The sequence below is a fragment of the Ascaphus truei genome, chromosome 3 (assembly GCF_040206685.1).
Source record: "Ascaphus truei isolate aAscTru1 chromosome 3, aAscTru1.hap1, whole genome shotgun sequence".
Taxonomy (NCBI): domain Eukaryota; kingdom Metazoa; phylum Chordata; class Amphibia; order Anura; family Ascaphidae; genus Ascaphus; species Ascaphus truei.
Window position 1 is genome coordinate 363443577 of NC_134485.1, and position 21742 is coordinate 363465318.

At 37.7% G+C, this 21742-nt stretch overlaps 1 protein-coding gene across 12 annotated transcripts in view; it reads right to left on the bottom strand.

Moving 5' to 3' along the window:
* NBEA (neurobeachin) overlaps positions 1–21742 on the bottom strand; it is a 714827-nt gene that overhangs the window by 109745 nt on the left and 583340 nt on the right. For all 12 annotated transcript variants that reach the window (XM_075592121.1, XM_075592113.1, XM_075592110.1 and 9 more), the window contains 3 exons: positions 11042–11159; positions 9113–9215; positions 7316–7431 (listed from right to left, as the gene is read on the bottom strand). In XM_075592121.1, coding sequence (XP_075448236.1) covers positions 7316–7431; positions 9113–9215; positions 11042–11159 — 337 coding nt within the window. The remainder of the gene's footprint in view (positions 1–7315; positions 7432–9112; positions 9216–11041; positions 11160–21742) is intronic.

The window sequence follows — 21742 nt, forward strand, 5'->3', positions numbered from 1 at the left end:
CATGTATGTTATTTTAGTATTTTTTTGTTGTGTTAGATGTGTTTCATTAAAATTACTTTATTTTGATTATTTAAATTACATCTTTCGTTGTATTATTTCTAAGATATGTCTGTGCGGTTTTAGTGGTTTCCATATATAACATGAATGATTGACATAACAGAAAATCAATTTCTATGAATGTATTCAGAAAATTATTTACCAGTAATTCAGTTTTGTGTATATATATATTATATATATATATATATATATATATATACACACAGTATAACAGATTTATTTATAATTGTGTATATTGCCAATTTGGATTTTCAACTTTTGAAATATTGTCCATATTTGACAGACAAGTAGAATTCAATAATTTTTTGTTATTATAATTTCTTCTTTGGGTAATTTATTGATACAACAAATATCCATATTTGTGGACAATTTTTGTAAACCGCTCTTTTGCCCTGGGCAACAATGTGATCATTACTTATCTCACATCCAAGAAAGCTTTCATTTCAGCATAGCCAGTATCATGCCACTTTCAAGAAAAGGGAAAGCTACAGTATTTATTTAAAACTACCCAATATATTTCACTGTCAGTGCTTGAGACTGGATCCCAAAACTAAATTATTGTTGATGTAAAAAATTGTAGGTATGTTTTCAGTTTTTGTTCAGTCTCTTTATAGAAGGCCACATATAACACTCTTTACTCTAGAAAACCACCATTTATATATTGTATTTAGCATATTTTGCACTTTGTCCTCATCCTAACTCTATTTTCACTGCCATGCCTCAATTATATTTGCTCTAACCTCACTACAGTACTTTTCAAACTACAACTTTTATTAATGTCTCTAACTCCATTCATATATATCCATCTTTCCTTCCTTTTCCACTTCTCAGTTCACATGAACTCCTTTCCTATCTGTACCCTTTGACTCCATTCCGCAATACACCCTGCACTAAAACACACCCCTACAAATCCTCCGCTTTCTTTCCATGCTTCTGGGGATAGCTCTCATACCCATCCCCTGGCAACCCCCCCTCCCCTCACATTTTATCCTGTGCCCCCTGGAATGCCCACTTCCTTTGTAACAAGTTCCTCTCTGTACACAACTTATTTTTCTCTCACTCTCTGCTCCTTTTTGCTATAACCAAGACATGATACACTCTGACTTCATTGGAAACTTTCTTTCTCGGACAATCCGCGCCTTGATGGCAGGGGTGGACGTGGGGCTCCTCCTCTCCTCAATCTAACGTTAGCAAACCCTTCCTATTGGTCCCTCTCTTTTTTTCCCTCCTTTGAGGATCACACTGTCAAGTTTTTTTCTCCTCTCACTCTCCACGTAGCAGTCATCTATCGCCCACCTACCTCTACTCATCTTCCTTCTGTCTCTCTCTGACTTTGAATCCTAACTCTCCTTCATTCTCTATGTCGACTCCCACGATCTTCTCCTTGGGAACTTCAACTGCCATATTAATGTCCCCTCTCTCCCTTTCTCTCTAACCTCTTCTTTTGGCCTTCACCAATAGACTGTAGCCAGCACCCACAAGGATGGCCACTATCTAGATCTGGTTTCACAAAAAACTTCTCTCTCTCTGATTTCTCCATTTCCCCCTTTCCTCTCTCTGGCCACAATTTTGTTTCCTCTCTCTCATCTCCCATTCTCCACCTACTCCTTGTTTCTGCAGAGACCTGCACTCTATTAATCTACCGGCTCTAGATTCCACTTTGCGCTCCTCTCTTTCCGCTCCAGACTCTGACAACCTGGTCATAAAACACAACTCTGCCCTGTCCTCTCTTGCTCTACATGCACCTTTTTTCCTCTGCCGTTCTCACCCTTCTGACACCAGATGTTGGCTAAACTGCCACACACGCATGCTCAATCACTGCACTTGCTCCTCTGAATGCCTCTGGAGAAAATCTCATACTCTCGTAGACTACCTTCACTACAAATGTATCCTATACTATTTCAACCCTGCCCTCTCCAAAGCTAAACAAACCTACTTCTCTTCACTAATAAACACTCACAAGTATAACCCACATTGCCTCTTCTCTGTCTTTGACTGTGTACTCAGACCACCTTCTGTTACCTGTTTTTTTTCTTCCATTTCACCTCAGGACTTTGTTGACTATTTCAAGACAAAGGTAGATTGTATTCATGAAGGCATCCACTCTATATCCTCCTCATATTCTACACCTCTTCCTAACTCTTCTCCTGCCTTCCTTGACTCTTTCTCTGTCACACAGGAGGATGTATCCCTACTGATCTCCTCTTGCCCGTCATTCCCTCCTATCTCCTAAAACCTCTTGCTCCTACTCTAATCTCTATACTCACACATATTTACAACTCCTCCCTTTACTCTGCTACCTTTCTTTCCTCCTTCAAGCATGCAACAGTTAAACCCATACTCAAAAACAGCACATTTGATCCTCTATCTTTGTCTTTTGCCTCTCAACTCCTTGAACGCCTTTTATTCTCTTGCTTGCTCCATTTTCTCACCGCCTTTTCTCTCCTAGATCCTCTACAATCTGGTTTCCGTACGGCTTATTCCACTGCAACAGCCCGCACCAAAATAACTAATGACCTTCATGCTGCCAAAGGCAAAGGTCATTACACTCTGATCATATATAACTCAACCTCTCTGCAGCCTTTGATACTAGGGACCACTCTCTTCTCCTTCACATTCTCCATACTCTTGGTATCGTAGCAGAGCTCTATCCTGGATTTCCTCTTACCTCTCCCATTGTACTTTCAGTGTCTCATTTACCAAGACCTCCTCCTCTGTTGATTTCTCTGTGGGCGTACCCCAGGGGTATGTCCTGGGACCTCTTCTCTTTACACACTCTCTCTAGGTGACCTAATCACATCTCTTGGGTTCAAATATTGCCTCTATGCTGATGACACACATATTTTAACCCCAAAACAACTTGTTGTACAAACCAGTCTCTGAATGTCTCTCCACTATATCATCCTGGATGGCCTTCCACTGACTCAAACTTAACATGTCAAACATGGAGCTCCACCCTTCCTCCCAAGCCCGGCCCTACTGCCCACTTCTACATAACTGTTGGCAGTGTTATCATACACCCAGTATCACAAACACGTGGCCTAGGGGTCTCATTTGACCCGTCCTTCACATTTTCCTCTTACATTGACAAAGTAGCTAAAAGCTGTCGTTTTTTCCTCTGTAACATTACAAAGCCCTTTCCTCTATCGCTCTACTCCTAAAACTCTAACACAGACCCTCATTCTCTCCCGTCTCAATTATTATAACATTCTACTGTCCGGCCTTCCTGGCTCTCACCTGTCTCCCCTACAATCTATCCTAAACGCTGCTGCCAGAATCCCTTTACTCTCTCCTAAATCTGTGTCAGCGTCTGTCTTGCTGAAATTCTTCTCCTGGCTTCCTATTAAAACTCTGTATCACTTACAAAATTCTCCTGCTCACTTTTAAGGTTATACACTCATCTGCCCCACTTCAGCCCTAATTAATCGCTATATACAGTAGCTGTCCGACTCTTGCATTCTACTCAAGGATGTCTTCTTTCTACCCCTTTTGTATAGAAAGCCCTCTCCCACCTAAAACCTCTCACTCACTGTCCCACACCTCTGGAATGTCCTTCCCCTCAATATCTGACTGGCACCCTCTCTTTCTTTCTTCGGGGCAGGGACTCTTTTTCCTATTGTTTTTATGTCTGAAGCACTTATTCCCATTATGTGTTATAATATTATGTCACGTGTATTACGGCTGTAGAGCGCTACGTACCTCGATGGTGCTGTATAAAGTTATACATACACATACTGTATGAACTTTATTGTCTAGTTCGGACCCATTCATTATTACTACAACATAAAATGGAAGACTATGTCCCATCTGCTATTGGACCAGACTAGAATCTAGCAGAATGAACGTTATAGATACAATTCTGTTTAAGCCAAACACAAAATAAGTGCCCAAACACTGGAGGCATTTTTTTTTTTTTACCCGATATAGACTTTGGTTTATATCTGTCTAATTTCTGAGTATAACGGTTTGCAATGAATCCATTTCCTATGGCTTGGCTCTTTCTACAATTCTGGAACTTGAGTCACTTATGGGATATTTCGGACCATCTGTAACAGCTGACAATTTTCCACTAGCTGAGCTTACACAAATCAATCATAAAAGCTGAATATTTAATAGCACAGGATTGTGACAACACAAACTTGCAAAATTAAGGGAAGGCAACGTAACCCTCAGACAAAGGATGTTGATTCATTAAAACTATTTTTCTTTTAATTAAAACATCTACATTTAACGTTTTAGTGAGGCGGTTCACTTTCAAAAGGTGAAGTAGCTCAGGGACAGCTGACAGAAAAATTATAACTGCAATTCCTTGGTGATAATGTTAATGACAGCAAAATATTGTTTAATTAGATGATTGCAGCATCTGGATTAACACTCTACGAGCGATGTTCCTATGCTTGTCTGCTTCTTCACACTTTACAGACATGTTGTCATTTCTAGGTTATTAGGAAAGAATTTTTAATGATTTTTTAGAACCAAGCACTTTGAGTTACATCTAATTACATGACAATAATAAGCCCAACACAGACTGTAGCTAAATATACACATAATTAGTTAGTGAAAGCTGGCAGATCAGAGTCAAGAAAGTGGAAAATGCTTAAGAAAAGAAAAAAAGAGAAAAATAAAACTCCCCATCTCACAAGATAATTAACATTTCGAAGTTCTTTCCCATACGTTTCTTGAAAAGCAGTAAATATAAAATAAGATAATACACTGAATCTATTTTAACTCCTTAAGATAAAAGGCGCTGATAATGTCACACACAGCGAACCCAGAAACCCCCTGGGCATAAATCAGGCTGCGAAAGTGTGGGGAGACTCTGGCGTAGGGTTGGCCCTGACAAATAGCATAGGCGCTACCATGGCCAGAGGCTTCAGCGAGCTCATCGGAAGCGCTGAAAGACCTGCCCCAAGTGAGCTGCATGGTTTGCAGGTTGAGTGTGTTAGGTATGCACTTACCTGTAGCGATGAAAAAAAGTTTAACCTGGTGAATATATAAATATTCAAACATTACTTCACAGGTATAAAGATTTTTGTGTTACGGTAAAGCAAGGATAAGAGGAACAGGTGCCTAGGATGTTTGGCAATTGGTTGTAAGCCTTTGAGATCTTAGCGAGTTTATTGCTGGAAAAGAGACTCCTAAGAAGGGTGATGATGCCAGTGAGCACTCCCATGCTGGCTAGACAGGAATTGCAGTAGGGACGTAATCTTGGTGCTGAGGTCTGGTTTTGCGGAAGGGTCTAAGACACTTTGTCAGATCAGATTTTGGTCAGAGGGCTAGGAATTTGAGGTTGGCATTGGAGACAAAGGATGTAGTGTGGGTGAAGTTGTTTAAGGTGGTGTCTTTGGATTGTATTGCTGGGTCCTTCAGGGCCCTGCTGTACAATAATTTGCATGTTTCTCCACTGGGAGAGGCATCTGTGAACTTGGATATTGACAAAGATATCTGTCTCATGTCGTATACGTCATCTGTCAGGGCAATGGAACTGGTCAGGGAATGTGGCCTTGTAGGCACAAGTGGACAGTCAGCTTCTCATCTTTTTTTTGGATCTTCCAGCATGCTTCCATGTATTGGATTTTGAGTTCAGGATGACGTTTTTGGTCTACTTTTGTTTGCCAATAGAATGCTCAATTTCCTGCAGATATTTTTTTGGTTACCCTTAGGCAAGTTATAGGAGTTAAGAGAAAATATCTGGGTGGCTTGGTTCTCCCCCCTCCCCCCAATAAAAACCCAGCGTTAATGTAGTTGCAACACAAAGCAGTTAATCTGTTTTTTGCTTGCCTTGCTATGCTCATGGGGTGTGTCTATCTGAAGGCGAGCTCTTGCATCAGTGAGCATTAAGAAGTCACATCACTTCACATGGGTATCAAACAAATGAGGTTTGATATGCATGTGGTAGGCTTCAGGCCTTATTTCAAGGGGTGTTCTTGCCCAGTGAGATGGCCAGAGGTGTGGGTGATGACAGGGCTGGTAAGGAACTTAACATTTTTGGAGTTGTTCCCAGTAGTCAAGATGGCTGTTGAGCTGTGAAGTGGACAATTTGCTATGATCAGGCCATTCAAGAGGGGGGTGTAGCAGCGTGTGTGGAGGCGGCAAAAATTATAGCATTTTTAAATAAAATTGAAAAGACGAGGGAAATGCATGGACACGCACAGGTGGTGTGCAAGGTTTGATTTACTTTGGTTTTTATTATTTTTTGTTACAGTAGGTGGTGGTGATGTTGGTCAGATTGTACTCGGAGAAATTGATATTCGCATTAGTTGCATACAGTGATTGACTGGTGGGATGCTGTTTTCAGTCTGTCGCTTGGGTGTCCTGTCTGGAGATGTTCTTCCAGTCTGAGTATGGTCAAATTGTTATGTCCTGCATGTTCAGTACAGTGGTGCGATTTTATGTAATATCAGTACTGGATTGGTTGGACTAACCAGAAGTGATGATCAAGTTGATGTTTATGGTTATCAATAAATGCTGGGCCATCTAACCCTATTGAAGTTGTGGTGGGTCATTGGCTGGGGGAGGGGTAGTCGACACCTATCGCATCGTGAGTTGAGGTACCTTGACTCTAAGCCAAAGTGCATATTTCGTTTAAATCATTAGTTGCAATACAATTTTTTTTTTTATATTTAACAAACATTTTTGTCTCGACCAAGTAATATACAAATATATAAAGCCAATATTAATTTATGTTGTAGAGAAACGGAGAGATTCTTTATTCTTTACACTGCATAATTATCTCCTCCCAATAAAAAACACACACATGCAAAAATGTATAAGGAAGACGGCATCAAGGGCTTCTTTTCTCATATGAAATGTAGTTCCAGATTATAGCGATGGAGAGAACATGGTTACCTAATCATGCCACACTTCAGGTGACATCTGTACTAGGCAGAATACTGTTGTTATTCTCCTGTCTAGTTGCTGTTGTTGAGAATGACGAAGTAGTAAAATTACATTTTCCCATTATTATTTCCAGACAGTTTCTGGCAATGGTTTGTTGCCTCTAATAAAGCTTCAGACAAAGCTGTCAGCAGAGGAAATGGCAGTAGAGTTAGGCACAGCCTCCATAACATTAAATGTATCGAAAAGCCTTGGTGATAGGTTGTGCATTTCCTTATCAAATTTAATGTGAGTGCTTCAGAATCTATCATAGGGCTGCAGCTCAGTCCCAGAGGGATAAATGCATTCCATCAAGTCACGGTCCTCAAGATTTTGACAAACACAAACATATTAGAAAGGATTCAAGAGCCAGAAGCCTTACCTGCTATGGTATTAAGGAACATCAAGTATTCAAAGTTAGAAATCTCCCGTCGCTGCCAACGCTGAGTCATGTTGGAGGATTTAAAGAGCTGTCTGGGAGTGGCCAGGGATATTCGTCTACATATACACATTACAAAAAAAACAACTCTCTGTTAGCACTTTTTCACTGTTACAAAGATTTTAATCACCCAAAAATAACAATGGTCCCATATTTTGCCTTAGAATAGTATGTGACTAATAATATGTACATAAATTAGACATGCCACATTGGGAAGACCAATTTGAAATATATTTCACCATGTCAATTAAGTCGTGATCACAATTAAATATTAATTTCAACACTTCACCAGCTTTCCCGACTCCAATTAGACAAATTATGCAAGTCCTAGGGCATTATGGATGCACACCGACATGACTATGCATGTCACCCATACAACTTAATGACATCACTAACATCTGGGCAGGAGACTGTGAATGTCTGCATGGTGGTCTCCAAAGACTGCCTGACAGTATTTCCCTTATCTGAACAGCTCCCATGATTTACTAGTTGCTTGTCAAAAAATGTTTTTACATTCAGAGTGTATGAAAAAGACAAGTACTCCTGAAACGTGTCCTCCAAAGAACATTACTAACATCTTTCTGGTAAGAAGATGTGGTGCACTTTCTAATCAACATTGTATACTTTAGTTTTTGTCTTGCATTCTGTTGAGTTTACTGTATTTTGTCATTATAACTGTGGCTGTCGAGGATCATCAGACTTCGAGCCATATACTAATCTGCCTTTCTAGTCACTTATGGTACTATCACAGGCATGAGCAGCAATATTTGTGTATCATTTTCATGTTAGTTGAAAAAGGGTATCTCAGTCTGCAAAAACAAACACACACAATGTACTTTCAATGTATTTGTCCCATAGATATCGTTCTAAGTAAGCAATGGGACATGATGACACAAAATCAGAAAATCAAGTTAAGTACATCCAATACCTTTCCCCAGAATCTTCCCAATCTTGTTTAAACAATATTGATAGTGACATTTACTTTTAACGATCAATATTCTAAATATTTATATACAAGTTTAGGTTAGTAACAATCATTCTTCATAATATTGATAGTGGACTGGCTAAATCTAGGGCAAGGAACAAAGCAAAAACAAAACACAAAAAAGAATATCTAGTCGGAAGAATAAAAGCATGATTTTAATATCTTCTGTGACTTGTACTGCTTGCATAGCCTCTAATAGTCATGGAGGTATGGGATACTCAGGCAATTTATTCATTATTAGAATGAGGTTATTAGAAATGCTTGCCTATTTTGTTGTTTGAATATATGAAATTTGTATTCTTTTTAATAGTTAATTGTTTAATTGATATTAGAAATGAATATTGATTTGATGGAAAAACTCCTCCCTGTAAATTTCTGCAACTTCTGAAAATGTATCTGACTTCATTATGTGAGGTTTTGGCCACTTATTGGGTCTAGCTAGATACTTTTAATCATCTATCAATTCACATACAACAGCGAAGTTGCAGGCGATGCAACTCTACTCAGAAAACCAATGGGCTCCGCATGAAAAACGCTAAAACATAAAACATTTTTATTTAGAGGTCCTCATGTAAAATGAAATAACATTATACTTGAAACAATACTTCTTCATAGACTTGCATCTGATTAATTTAGCAGTGAGGCGATAAATGCAGTAGCTATTACAGCAGCCAGTTCAATGGCTGAATGAATACAATATATCGTTGCATGTGTGCATAGAGTTCATTAAGGAGTAATACATTGAACAAACGTACCTTGCTTGTGGTAAGCCATAGCTGGTGCCTACTCCAACACGAGGTAAGCTGTATACAACTTTTTTAACAGTGGCTTGATCAGGAAAATTAAACATCACTGAAGCTACAGTAAGATGGGAAAAAAAAGGAGGGGGGAAGAGATAAAAAGAAGACGTAGAAAATATATTTTCAGAGTACTACACAATAAAGGATCTCAGTCGTTCAATGACATAGCAAGCAGCCACAGAACTTAATCACACACACCAATCTAGCCCCTCACTATATTTGGTACCAGTTTGCCTTTAGATTGTAAATTCATATTGCATGGTACAATTGCTTATTCCAGTTGCATAAGGTCATCTTTACAGTACAATATGTCAGTACACCTAGTGTGCTAAACGTCTTTATCTGTTTGGGTCTCAATTTGCGCACCTTGTTGGCGTCCCTGCTGTATAAACGATGTCACTTTCTTTGTTGCACTACCCGAATAATGGCCTGGTAGGGCCAAAATGTTGCTCTTTATGTGACCTAATAAATGCATTGATTGGCTGCATCGATCTAAAAGTTCCTGGACTTTTCACTTTCTGCTTTATATGTTGGCACATTTTAAATAATGATAATATATACAGCTATTTTTGTTGGGAAATACAAGAGATATGAGTTCCAGCACCTTTATAATTTATTTGAGTCTAAGTTCTGGCATCTTCTTTCCTTATAAGGTCAATGAAAAATTCCATCCGATAATTATACATAGGAGTGGAGCCAGAATACTAACGGAGTTGCTAATTGCTTTTTCACATTTTTTAAGGCTGAATTGTTCATTGTAGTTGAGATGTACCTTTTGCTCAAGGTTCCACCACCTTTTCCCCTACAAAAACACCATTGACAATATGTAATGCAGAGTATTAACTCAAGACCTTAAATATAATTACATTGTGCTGCCTTTTTTCCCCCAAGTGCTCACAGTTAACGTACCTAATTAACTTTTAGTTTTCAGAATTTCCTGTTACTACCACTAAGAGCTTTAATTTGAGTGCTCTGTTATTAAGTGGGTATAATGCCTACTAATTGGTAACAGAATTGGTAGGAAGTATAACCAATACATGTTACATAGCTATATTGTAGCCATGTCATATGGTCAACAAAAATGAAGGAAAGGAGGAGCACACAGGAGACTTGATTTGAGTTTTGAAAAACTTCAATAAGATGTTCACAGCATCAGAGCTTTAGTACAGATAACGTTTCAGGACTAACAGGTGTTGGGTCTGAGGAAGGGACACATTAGTCCTGAAACGTTATCTGTACTAAAGCTCTAATGCTGTGAACATCTTATTGAAGTTTTTCAAAACTCAAATCAAGTCTCCTGTGTGCTCCTCCTTTCCTTCATTTTTGTGCCATTATCAGGTCCAGCCTTGAGACGCCGGGACCATTGGGAGGTAAGCACCAGAAGCAGAATTATACTTGCATGTCTTTATTAACAGTGGTGCGCCATTTATTTCTATGATTGCTCATATGGTCAACAAAGATATTTGTATGCAGATGTTTTACAAAATTTCAACAAGTTTGAAAGCCACCTCTTCTGTATATCTTCTATTATTGTAAACAACGTAGCAAGGTAGAGCATTTTAGAAATACACCTTACCCATTTGTATATGTGGGCTAATGTAGTCTTGAAATGTTCTGCTTAATACTATGCGTGCAACTCATTAAAGGTATCACCACCGAGAAAAAAATCTAATATTTCGGAAACCAGTACAGATTGTAGAACTCTTGTATACCAATACTAAAAATTGGACATGTTATTATCACGTAACAATACATTTTTTATACTTTTTTTTTTGCAGTGTATGGTGTTCCCTGATAATATTTTTATTTATGTTAAAAATATAGTTATACATAATTATGATAAAAAAACATGATTTTTTTTTTTGTTGCTTAGGTTAAACTTACTGCGGTTTGCCATAAACACCTCCAAACCAGTGTTCTGCAAAAGATAGCGTCTGGAAAACACGGCTCGAATCTCGCTGAACATCCATTTTCCATGAAGACCTTCTGTGTAGGCAAGAACCTAAATGAGCAGACAAAAGGAAAATAATTATATTTTACATCAAGTTCAGTTTTCTTGTCAACATGTCACCAAATATAGTTTTAATGAGGAATTGACCCTTTATTACAAAACCGTTCTGGAGGAATTCATTATCATCAATTAATATAGAAGATTAATTAGAAAAGGTTAGTCCTTGAGGATCAGCTGCTTTGAACTACAAAAGGAACCTATGGGAAATAGAAAATGAAGACTCTGGTATGATTGAATGGTCTCCAAGGACAACACTTGTCAGATGTGTTTGAATAAAGTTTTTTTTTAATCATACTGGTTATTGTTATAACACTTTTTTCTCACTTGGCTCACATAATCATCGAGCATTAATGCACTACATTGTGGCAAAAGCCATGGCAGTTTTGAAACAGGTAATACCAGTACAAAATATGTGATTTATAATAGCTGTCCTTGAGGAAAAGTGAAGGTACATGTGCAATGCATAACAATTATAGTAAAGCTTTTATTTTGGCATAAACCAATATAAACAGTAGCATACCATACTATTATTCTGCATTTTATCTTAAAAGCTTACTTTTTTATACAGACCAAAAATGCAAGTGAATCAGCCAACTATGATTTTGTCACTATTGTTTTTAATTAGTTATACAGTTCATTAAAATATCAATTCAGTTTTCGAGACCCATACATTTGATTCTGGCATGAAATTAACGGAGTACCATTAAGATTTTTGGCAAGAGGCAGTTAGAATACCCAGGATATGCATCAAAGGTGCTCGTGGTTCCAAAAACTTCCAGGACGTGATACAAATGCAAACCTTCACATTTAAAGTTATGGTAGAATCCCCTGCAATATACAACGCAGCCAAAGTCAAGACCAGGAAAGCACATCCACTGTATTTTCTGAATTCCTTTTTTTATAATCACATTCACCATACATATGAAAAGTACACCAACCCATATGCCTCAAACAATTCATCGTCGCTGTCCATGAAAACAATTAGAAGCACAAAAACATAGGATTTGATTTCAGAAAATAATTACTTGGCCTAAATAATATGTCCATCTTCCTATCTATTGCAAAAACCTCAGACCCCATTTGATCCATGACAATCAAATCTATGGTAGCATTAGGTTTCTCCCAAGAACTTTTTTAATTCACCTATGTTTTGAGGATATTTCTCACCACCCTTTCTGTGAAGAAATGAATGCGTAATAGGTTCATATCTGTGGAGGGAAGGGGAGGGGACACAGATGGTGGTTTTATGGTTTCTTAAGGCAAATTAATAAAGTGGAGGATCCAGGGCACTACGGATTTGTAGAAAATAAATTTATTTTGGCACACACAACGTTTCGAGCTGTACAAAGCTCTCTCAAGTGACTGGCCAGTCACTTGAGAAAGAGCTTTGTACAGCTCGAAACGTGCTGTGTGCCTAGAATAAATTTATTTTCTACAAATCCGTAGTGCCCTGGATCCTCCACTTTGTTCATATACTTTGAAATTACACCAGACAGGTTTTTTCCCTGAACCACGGAGCACCGGTACCGCCAATCGCAAGTATATTGCTTTAGTATATCTATTTAGGTGTGCAGACATAACTCTTTATTTGATTTTTAAGGCAAAAACTGGAAGAGTGAGATGTAGCATGAATGGTAATCAACACCATGGAACAATGGTTATCAAGAAGATACAATATGTGTGCATCTATGGTATTTACTTTGCTCTTTAGCTATACAACAGTTACAATATCATGACTATTTTTGGCTTCCATATGACAATCTTCCTTAGTCCCTTCCAATTGTTAGTTTCTGTCTTGCACTTATTTTACAATATGTGCATAGAAAATATGTTGTGATTTGTTCATCAGGATTTTTAACCTTAGGCATGTCATAGCCACCATTACTTCATTTGTCATATACTCCCGAGTGCAAAACTATGGAGTTATTTATCAACGAAATCTGGTGCCGCTCTCTGGCACAAATTATGCAGCCCAGAGACATTATATGTGAAAAACTGCAGTTGCTGATTTTTTTTTTAACCGATTCTGCCAAAAGACAACCAATTAACAGAAAAAAGAAACAGAGCTAGAAAGAGGTTTTTCTTTTTTCAGAAATAGCTTTCTATGACTGGATGACTTATCTGAGGGAAACGAACTCCGGACTCTTGCCAAGAATCCCTCAGGGCGCTATCAGTAGTACCATCAATTAGAAGTACTAGTTGACGTTCTTCCCACTGAGGTGTGCAAGCTTACAGACAAAGATACAATAACTGGTACTCTGTTCATGCTTTTGCTCTTTTTGACCCTTTAGCGAGCAAAAAAAAGTAACTAATTACAACACAAAATCTTGAGAGATGCCCTATGGTAGGGGCGCGCAAACTATTGCAGCCGCGACCCCCTTGCTTTCCAGTATTTTATGGTAGATAAACATGAACTCTGATTTTAATTGCTGGAGATATAAAACACTGCTTAACTGTACCATATAACATGATTAAAAAACTAAATTCGTTGACTGAAGTTGGGTAAGAAGAAGAAAAAAAAAAGAAAAAAAAGAAATAAGAGCCGAGAGAGGAGTGAGATGTTCTGCGGGGAAGGTTAAGTCTGATGCTAATGCTTATTTAAAGCAGTGACAGTCTGGAGAAAAGAAACCGTACCGGGCTCCTTTAATTTCTCACTGGAATAGCTCTCTCCCAACCTTCTGCAGCACATCAAAGTCTCTAGAGTTCAATTAAAATTGGATTACATTGAAATGCTGCATCCATGGGACTGTATTCACTAACACTTTTCTCAGTCTCAGTAATACTCCAGATGACAGTTACCCATCCCAATTTAAACAGTTGTCATAGAAACCTTGCTCTATAGCAGCAGCAGCAGCATCTACAAGGAAAGGTAAGTAGAAAGATGCCTGTGAATGAAGGGCATTTTTCTGTAATGCGGTTAAAATAGTCGTCTTGCCAAGTAGGACCAGAATGTCTCTTTGCCTTTGTTCTACTGATCACATATACCGCGGAGAAATCCTCTGGCAGTCATGCGTGTGAGAAACGTGATTTTAAGTAATATTTGTGGTGTTCAATAAATATGACTGCAATTGTATATGTTCCTAGTCCTTCCCCCTCCTTATTACATTACAGGAGATGTTATAACAAGATTTCCTTGGTCACACAATACATACAGCTATACAAACCCAAGTCAATATAACAATTTCATCAATACAGCAAATATGAACAAAATTTACAGTCCAGAAAATTTGCTATTTTGCCCAATTCATAGCAAGGCTTGTAGGTCTGAATTTGGAAGACTATTACAATATATTTATTTATGAAGATGTTACAGGGGTGAGGGTGATGATTTTGTGTGCATTGCATCTCCTAAATTATTTGCAACGTCTTTAATCTCAGTCTGTTAAGGCATTGCCCATCCAGGGCTCATTAGTTGTAGATTACACCAAAAATATTAAACACAAGCCTGGCTCATATGTACAGATTTAAACAAGAACATTAAGTAAATATTGCAAACACTCCATTTTCAGAACAACAAGGCAAAGACCTTTTAATTGCTCAAATTATCTAGAATCAATTCCCCCAAGGAACACAACGATTAGCATTAATGGTTTAAGACTTACTTTGGGTAACAGACTATAAATAGAAAGTGGCAATGGATCGTTATTAACCACAGTAATCAAATCAGCATTAAAGAACCACAGTGTTGGCACCTGTAATAGGTGGAGAGGGCATATGCAGGATTATTTAAGAGCTGTAGGTGCATCAACACATTGCAATTTGAATAAATACACATGCTTCAGTGTCACATTTTTGGAGTTGCACTAAATCTCCAACAATAAAAAGTATGCATTTGCATTAAAAATTTGTTTTGGGGAAAAAGATTATTCTGTGAGCGATTTTAAGAGCAAACCGTTGTATCTATGACTTTCTAGCAGCTACCATGAGTAAAGCTCAGTTTATATCAACATGTAGAAATGGCACAAAGATCGTACAATTTTCCAACTTGCTTTCATATCTAGTTAAAGATATGTTATCTGCTTTATGAAGTGAGAACATTTGGATAATTGCTACAATGCATGCAGGTGGCTTACATTTATAACTGTAGGGATTTCCAGTAACCCAGCTATGCTGTTCTACAAATGGCATCTTACTGGCTGGATAAAAGTAATCTACAAAATCTACAGCAAGTTGTTTATCGTTATCTTCAAGCATGTCACCATGGAAATGAGTAGCTATTGTTTTTTTCACAATATTGCATGGCTCTCTCAGTAAGCGTGTCCCTTAACTCTCCAGGGCATAGATGTGTTAGAGTATTGAGATTGCAAGCAGGCAGAGCACAAAGTGAAGGCCAAATGAGAAGAAAACAAAGTGTGTCAAATCCAGAAAGATAAACAAAGAGGTAAATAGTGCACAGATCAAAATTTGTCAAAACAAGGCTTTGGTTGAAAGCGACATGAAGGGCTCCTCAAGCTTCACAGAATCATGGGCTTGATTTTTTTTTTTTATATTTTTATTTTTAGCCCAGCTGTAGAAAAAGCTATCTAATGAACCTGTCTGGGGCTGCTGTCCCCATCCTGTCAGACGTGTCAAGAAATGACAAGCACAAGGGACAGGCCGCCGCCAGTCATAGACAGGCCTGCCAGCTGGAGAGTTCAGCCCCAATCTAATCACACCACCAGAAAATAACTTTCACGCTTTCAGCATGACAGGATGGGCTCAAGGCAGAGAGGGGTGAAAAGGAGAAAAGATGGTAACAATGCTTTTTGTTTCAATTACATACCTATTCACACAGTAATTAAATGGCGCTATTGCCACATATAAATTCGACCTTGTAATAATATCATTATCAGCAAAAAGAGAAAACATTCACAAAGCCATTTTTAGAGTATATGACAGAACCACAAATCGGATTAAATACCGGACCGTGAACAAAATAAATGTTAAAAATATAAGATAAAGGTGTTCTCAAAAAAATATACAGTTTTAGGATTGAAGTCTTTTTTGTAACACTGAGCTTATAATTGCCTATATGAAAGAAGATATTCCGTAGTGTCGTAGCCTACAGTCTTCTAGACCTAAATAACGGAATGGACAGTAAGCAAGGAGTGTATTTTCGCTCTATTCACACGCAGGAAATTAACTGCAAAGCAAGACCAATTAGTAACAGAGTGGGTGTTTAAACATTCCAATTAGTATCATATATTTGAGCTCCGATAAAGTGAACTCAACCTTCTCTATCACTTTTTAAGTCTTGTTATAAATGAGAGATGTTTCACAGCCTTTAAAATGTTGACTTGTTACCTTGACTACGAATAGCATATTTAAAAATGAAGAGGTACTATGCCCTATTTAAAAAAAATAAGAATAACTAATGTTTCTAGCACTAGCAAACATCTAGACTGCTTCAGAAAGGTTTATGCAAATGCTGTGCTTAAAATGTCTTTTCAAAATGAATTTCATATTCTTGAAAGGATGTGCAACTGCAGATCTGTAAACATAAAAGTAATGGTACTATTGGTTTGTAAATAAAATAGTAATAGTCCCTAACACCTAGTGCCATAAATTACTGTACATTATACATTCTTTTGGGGCAGGTATATACTGTATTGTGCCTACCACTTTATGCAAAGCACAGCTTAGACGTTAATATTTTGTCAATTGTGTTTGTGGCTAAGGATCAAATCAGTCAAGGAGCGAGTAAACCGCACTTGCTCAACTTATACTTTGGGTATCTCTGCATACCTTGAACTGCGAAAGCTTTGAAGACCAGGCTTATCGAAAATATAACAAAGGGAGGTCATTTCAGACCACAACGTGGTTTCCATGAACTGCAGTTGTACATTTACTTAAGAAGGTATCTCTTCTACCTTGTTTGGTTAAGGAAGCTCCACGCTAAACAAATGCAGATATATTTGTGATAAATTTACTGTGGCCTGCTTACAATGCAAGTGATTTTACCACTTCTGGAGCATAGCAAGGTCAGTTAGAAAGTACAATACTGGTTTACAGAAGTGGTTGGAATTGGCTTTACTGTATATTCACTGAATATCCATTACGACCTGATTGTCTCTTCCTTGTAAACTGAGCCTTTCTACACCTATCATACTAGCTGTCTTGAACAGCTTTTATTATGTACATATCACTATTGGGGGAAACGCTGAACATAATCTTTAAAATTCAGATTTCATATTTTAATATTGTATCATGCAGTAATACATTAACAACAATATTAAATAATAATTTGTCTCAAACACTTTATGCAATATGTAAAAAGGGGGAACCCACACACTCAGAGGGAAACAGAGTGAGTACATCAAAAGGATATTTTACTGGAATAAAGTATAAAATACACCATACAAAGTGACTCCAAATATACAAATGAGTGCACTCAAAGACATACAGTAATATGATTAAGAGAAGACAAGATAATTGCAAAATACATGCAAGGAATACTTAGCTTACTATAAACGCTGTAGGATTAGGCATAGAGAAGTGCAAAAGAACTGAGCTGGTAAAAAGAACAGTCATAGTGGGGAAGGGTCATACTGGGGAAGTCAGGAAGCTAAGTATTCCTTGCATGTATTTAGCAATTATCTTGTCTTCTCTTAACCATATTATATGTCTTTAAGCTCACTTATTTGTATATTTGGAGTCACTTTGTATGGTGTCTTTTATACTTTATTCCAGTAAAATATCCTTTTGATTTACTCACTCTTAGTTTCTCTCTTTGATTATGCAGGTTCCCCCCTTTTTTAAATTTTGTCCATTTATATTAAGGGATTTAAGGGGTCCCTCTGGGTTCCCTGCACCTTATCACCTTGTGGGCTTGCTGATTCTAACCACTATATAGTATACATTATGTATCCATAAGCAATGTAATGATAAAGTAAATTCTAAAAACATGAGCGGTGAAAATATTGCTCACACACAATCTCAAACATAAATGTGGCCATTTCAGGACAGAATTAAAGGAATGGAAGGCTCAGAATGCTCTACTCCAAGTCTAACGCAAGTAACCCATTCAATTTGTGGGCCCTGATGAAGCACTACGTGCGAAACTAGTAGAGGTTACAAAAGGCTGCGTCTTGGATCTGTTGGAGTGAGAAAGAGACATCTTGTGGGGCAGAGGTTCCTTGCGGCGCTGGTGTATAGTGTTGGTCCGGACCACCTACATCTACTATCTCTGGCTGTGTGAACCAAGGCTTCCTGAGGCTGTCTCCCATTTTTGGGCAATTGTTAAAGTTAAACTTTTAATGTATTGTCATATCTGTTTGCTAATAGCACTGGAGTTCTGTGTCCCTTGGATATTTTAAGTTGTGTCCTATATGTTTCACATTATGTGTTTATGTGTGCAACCTCTGAGGGTTGCTTTAAATAAAGACTATTTGTGTTTGCTCAGTGCGCTTTCTGCCTTTTCTTTCTTTGTAGGTCATTCATTCCCTGTTTAATGCAAGATAAGATCTTATTTGCCTTTGCAGCTACTGCCTGACATTAGGCACTATTCCTAAGCCTGCTGTCTACTAGCACTCCTAAATACTTCTCCATCAAGGATTGTAGACAAGGAAAAAGGGGAAAGGGAAACCCTCTCTCAGCTATTGCATAGGTGCACAATCTTGTAGGGAGCTGTGCATGGATGGGGCAAATATATTAGATCTGAAACAAAAGAAAAAGGTCCCAGACTGAATTGCACTCAAGCTCCAATGTATAAATTGGTGAGTATGTTTAAAATACATTTATTAGTAAATGCTAAAATAAAATAATTGCTCCTAATTTCCGACGATATAGGTCAATCAACCAACAGTAATGCTATAAAAACCTGCTGAAATATAAGGGTCTTATGCAATAATTCCCTTCCGCCCTACAGTTTCTCAGATAGGTTGAAGCGAGTAACAATATGGCGGAAGGGAATTATTACATAAGACCCTTATATTATAGCAGGTTTTTATAGCATTACTATATTACTGGAAAGAGATTGAGCCGCCATTCAAACACTGGAAAGACAACATTTATTTTATACAGAGGATAATTTGGCTCAAGTCTCTCCAACATACAAGAAACAGCAGGAAGTATATTTCTTAAAACCTGGGACTCGTACATTAATACGCTTGTCACGGACACACAAAGTTTGATATACAAAAATAACCTCATGGGTAGATGGTAAAAAACTAAGGGGGGAACTCCGTAATATATTAGACTAAGCAGGTGTTGGGAGACAGGAAATTGTCAGACATATGGAAAAGGGAACTGCCGAGTAAGCGATATTGATATATTAATGTCTCAGTTGATGTTGATACTGTCATCATTATTACTACAATTATGAAGACTAGTGATAACCATAAGTTAATGGTTACCACCTCCACTTCTTCTCAACAAGTAGGTGATACGGTCATGTTTGATGATGGTGTTCTATGTATTAATTTACTTTTAGTTGTTCGGGGCTTAGATTGAATCTAACGAGTACTGCATTCTAAATATGAATACGCTGACTTTCTCTTAATGCGGATTTAGGAAGAGAATCAGATGTTAAAAACATTACATATGGAAGATTTGGATTAAAAGTCTAATGAAAGCTGAGCTTGTATGATACAATACCTGGTGGAAGCTGATCCAAAGGCTGTGGAGCGACCATTGTAGGGGCCTTTGTACCTTTTGAAGGTTTTGGAATAATAACAAGCTCTAGGTCTCCCCATATGGGGCGCTGGTCTTAAAAGGAATCACAGTAAGCTGACCTTACCAATTCACTCAAAATGACTCCTCTCGGTATTGTAAATTGGACCTTTTGAAGCTTTAATTCTAAAATTTTGATACAATTTTAATCACAATTTGGCTAACGACCATTTTCCATATGATCGCAAACCTTCTTTGTCTTATCTTTCAATATAGTTCATTGGGCTAATCAAACACAAATAAGGAAAGGGGAGCGGCAATATCACCAGTATTGGAAGCCAGAGATGGCATCAAAGAGAGTGTACAAGCTTTATGTTTTACGATTTATGTACAGGTATAATCAACCATGGAGGATGTCACTTCAAACAGATTGTAAATGTACTACTAATACACAACACTAAGCATTTATATACTGTATGTATACAAAAGTTTAATGTTCAATCAAATGGGGTTTAAAAAAATAAAAAGTAAGCCATTCAACATTTTTCAGAGCCTTCCAGTACAATGTGCAACCCGTCCTCAGATAGCTGGATTGGCTGCAAACACTTTGGATAATAGAATGTATACTCTATGCATTAGCAGTGCACATGTCCTTATAAATGCATGGTTGTTTGTATTTTAACATAAAGGTATCCTTGGGCTTTAGGTATTGTATTGCCATTAGCAGATACAACAATGATTAACTGCTACATTATTTGATTAATTTCATTTATCTAGGAGCCATGCAAAGCTCTGGCCTCCTGATCCCAATTTTCCCTTTAAAAGAATATAGTTTTTGCAAACTCACTCAATTTTTCTCCTGTCAACCTTTTCACCTTGCTTTAAATACAATGCTTCCTCTGTAATACAGTAAGTTTTCATGTTTGCATCATGTACTGTATGCTTAATTAGAAATGTTTTTACAATAAGATTCATTTGACAAGCCTTACTCTCAATTTGCTTAAAGCGTCTAACAACAAGATTTTGTGTAATTGATACAGAAAAAGGACAAACACACATCTATCTTTCCATCTATCTCAATGTCTTGTATAGCGCATACACAGAGCGCATACACAGAGTGAACCCTGCTCCTATGCGCATAATTAGACTTCTTTAAGTCGCTTCATTTTAGATAACATTTTCAGCCAATTAAAAAAAAAAAGTATGGCCCTTGTTGGGAACTACGTGACAATACAGTACATGATGACGTGATCGTGACCTGCACTGGGATCCAAACGAGTCAACTTACAAAACAAAAACCATCAGGGTGGATTTTTGTCATTTTTTTTTATTGTGACTAAATAAATTTACAAAAAAATGTTAATTACATCAAGTGGATCTTTCTGCATTATAAGATGTTAGCGCTATAATGTTAGACAACTAATATTTATTTGATGTGTCGATATTACACGCGACTGCACACCTCGAAACTGCACATGGCACAGAGGAGAGCTTTAGATTTTTAATTATTAATGTGCAAAGTAAAACACTTCTAAAGAAGTTTAGCATTTTCCAACACAAACGGAGGTATGCACAGAAAATGTTGCAGAAATCATTAACATTGTTCCAAAGTACCAGCCTGTAAACTCACCAAACTAAATGCATCAGCAGAGCTCTTCACTAACTCCTAAATGAAAAGATGAGGCATACTGTACTCTACAGTCAGGTCAGTGGGGCAGATATTTAAGATTACTTCCAGCCAAAAGTTGTGCAGGATGTCGAGGTAATAGTGTGGGCTATATATATATATATTTCTTCCGGCGATGTTACAATGAATGAAGCAAGGATAACTTAAAAACAGTGTCTCTTGGAATGTTATCTGTGCTTGTCCTTCCCCCGGTGTGGATGTGTTTTATGGCTAGAGGTGTCAAAGGGTAACTGAAAGCAAGTGAAGAAAGAGTGTGTATGTGTATCAGTGTGAATAAAAATGAATGGAGAGCCCACAG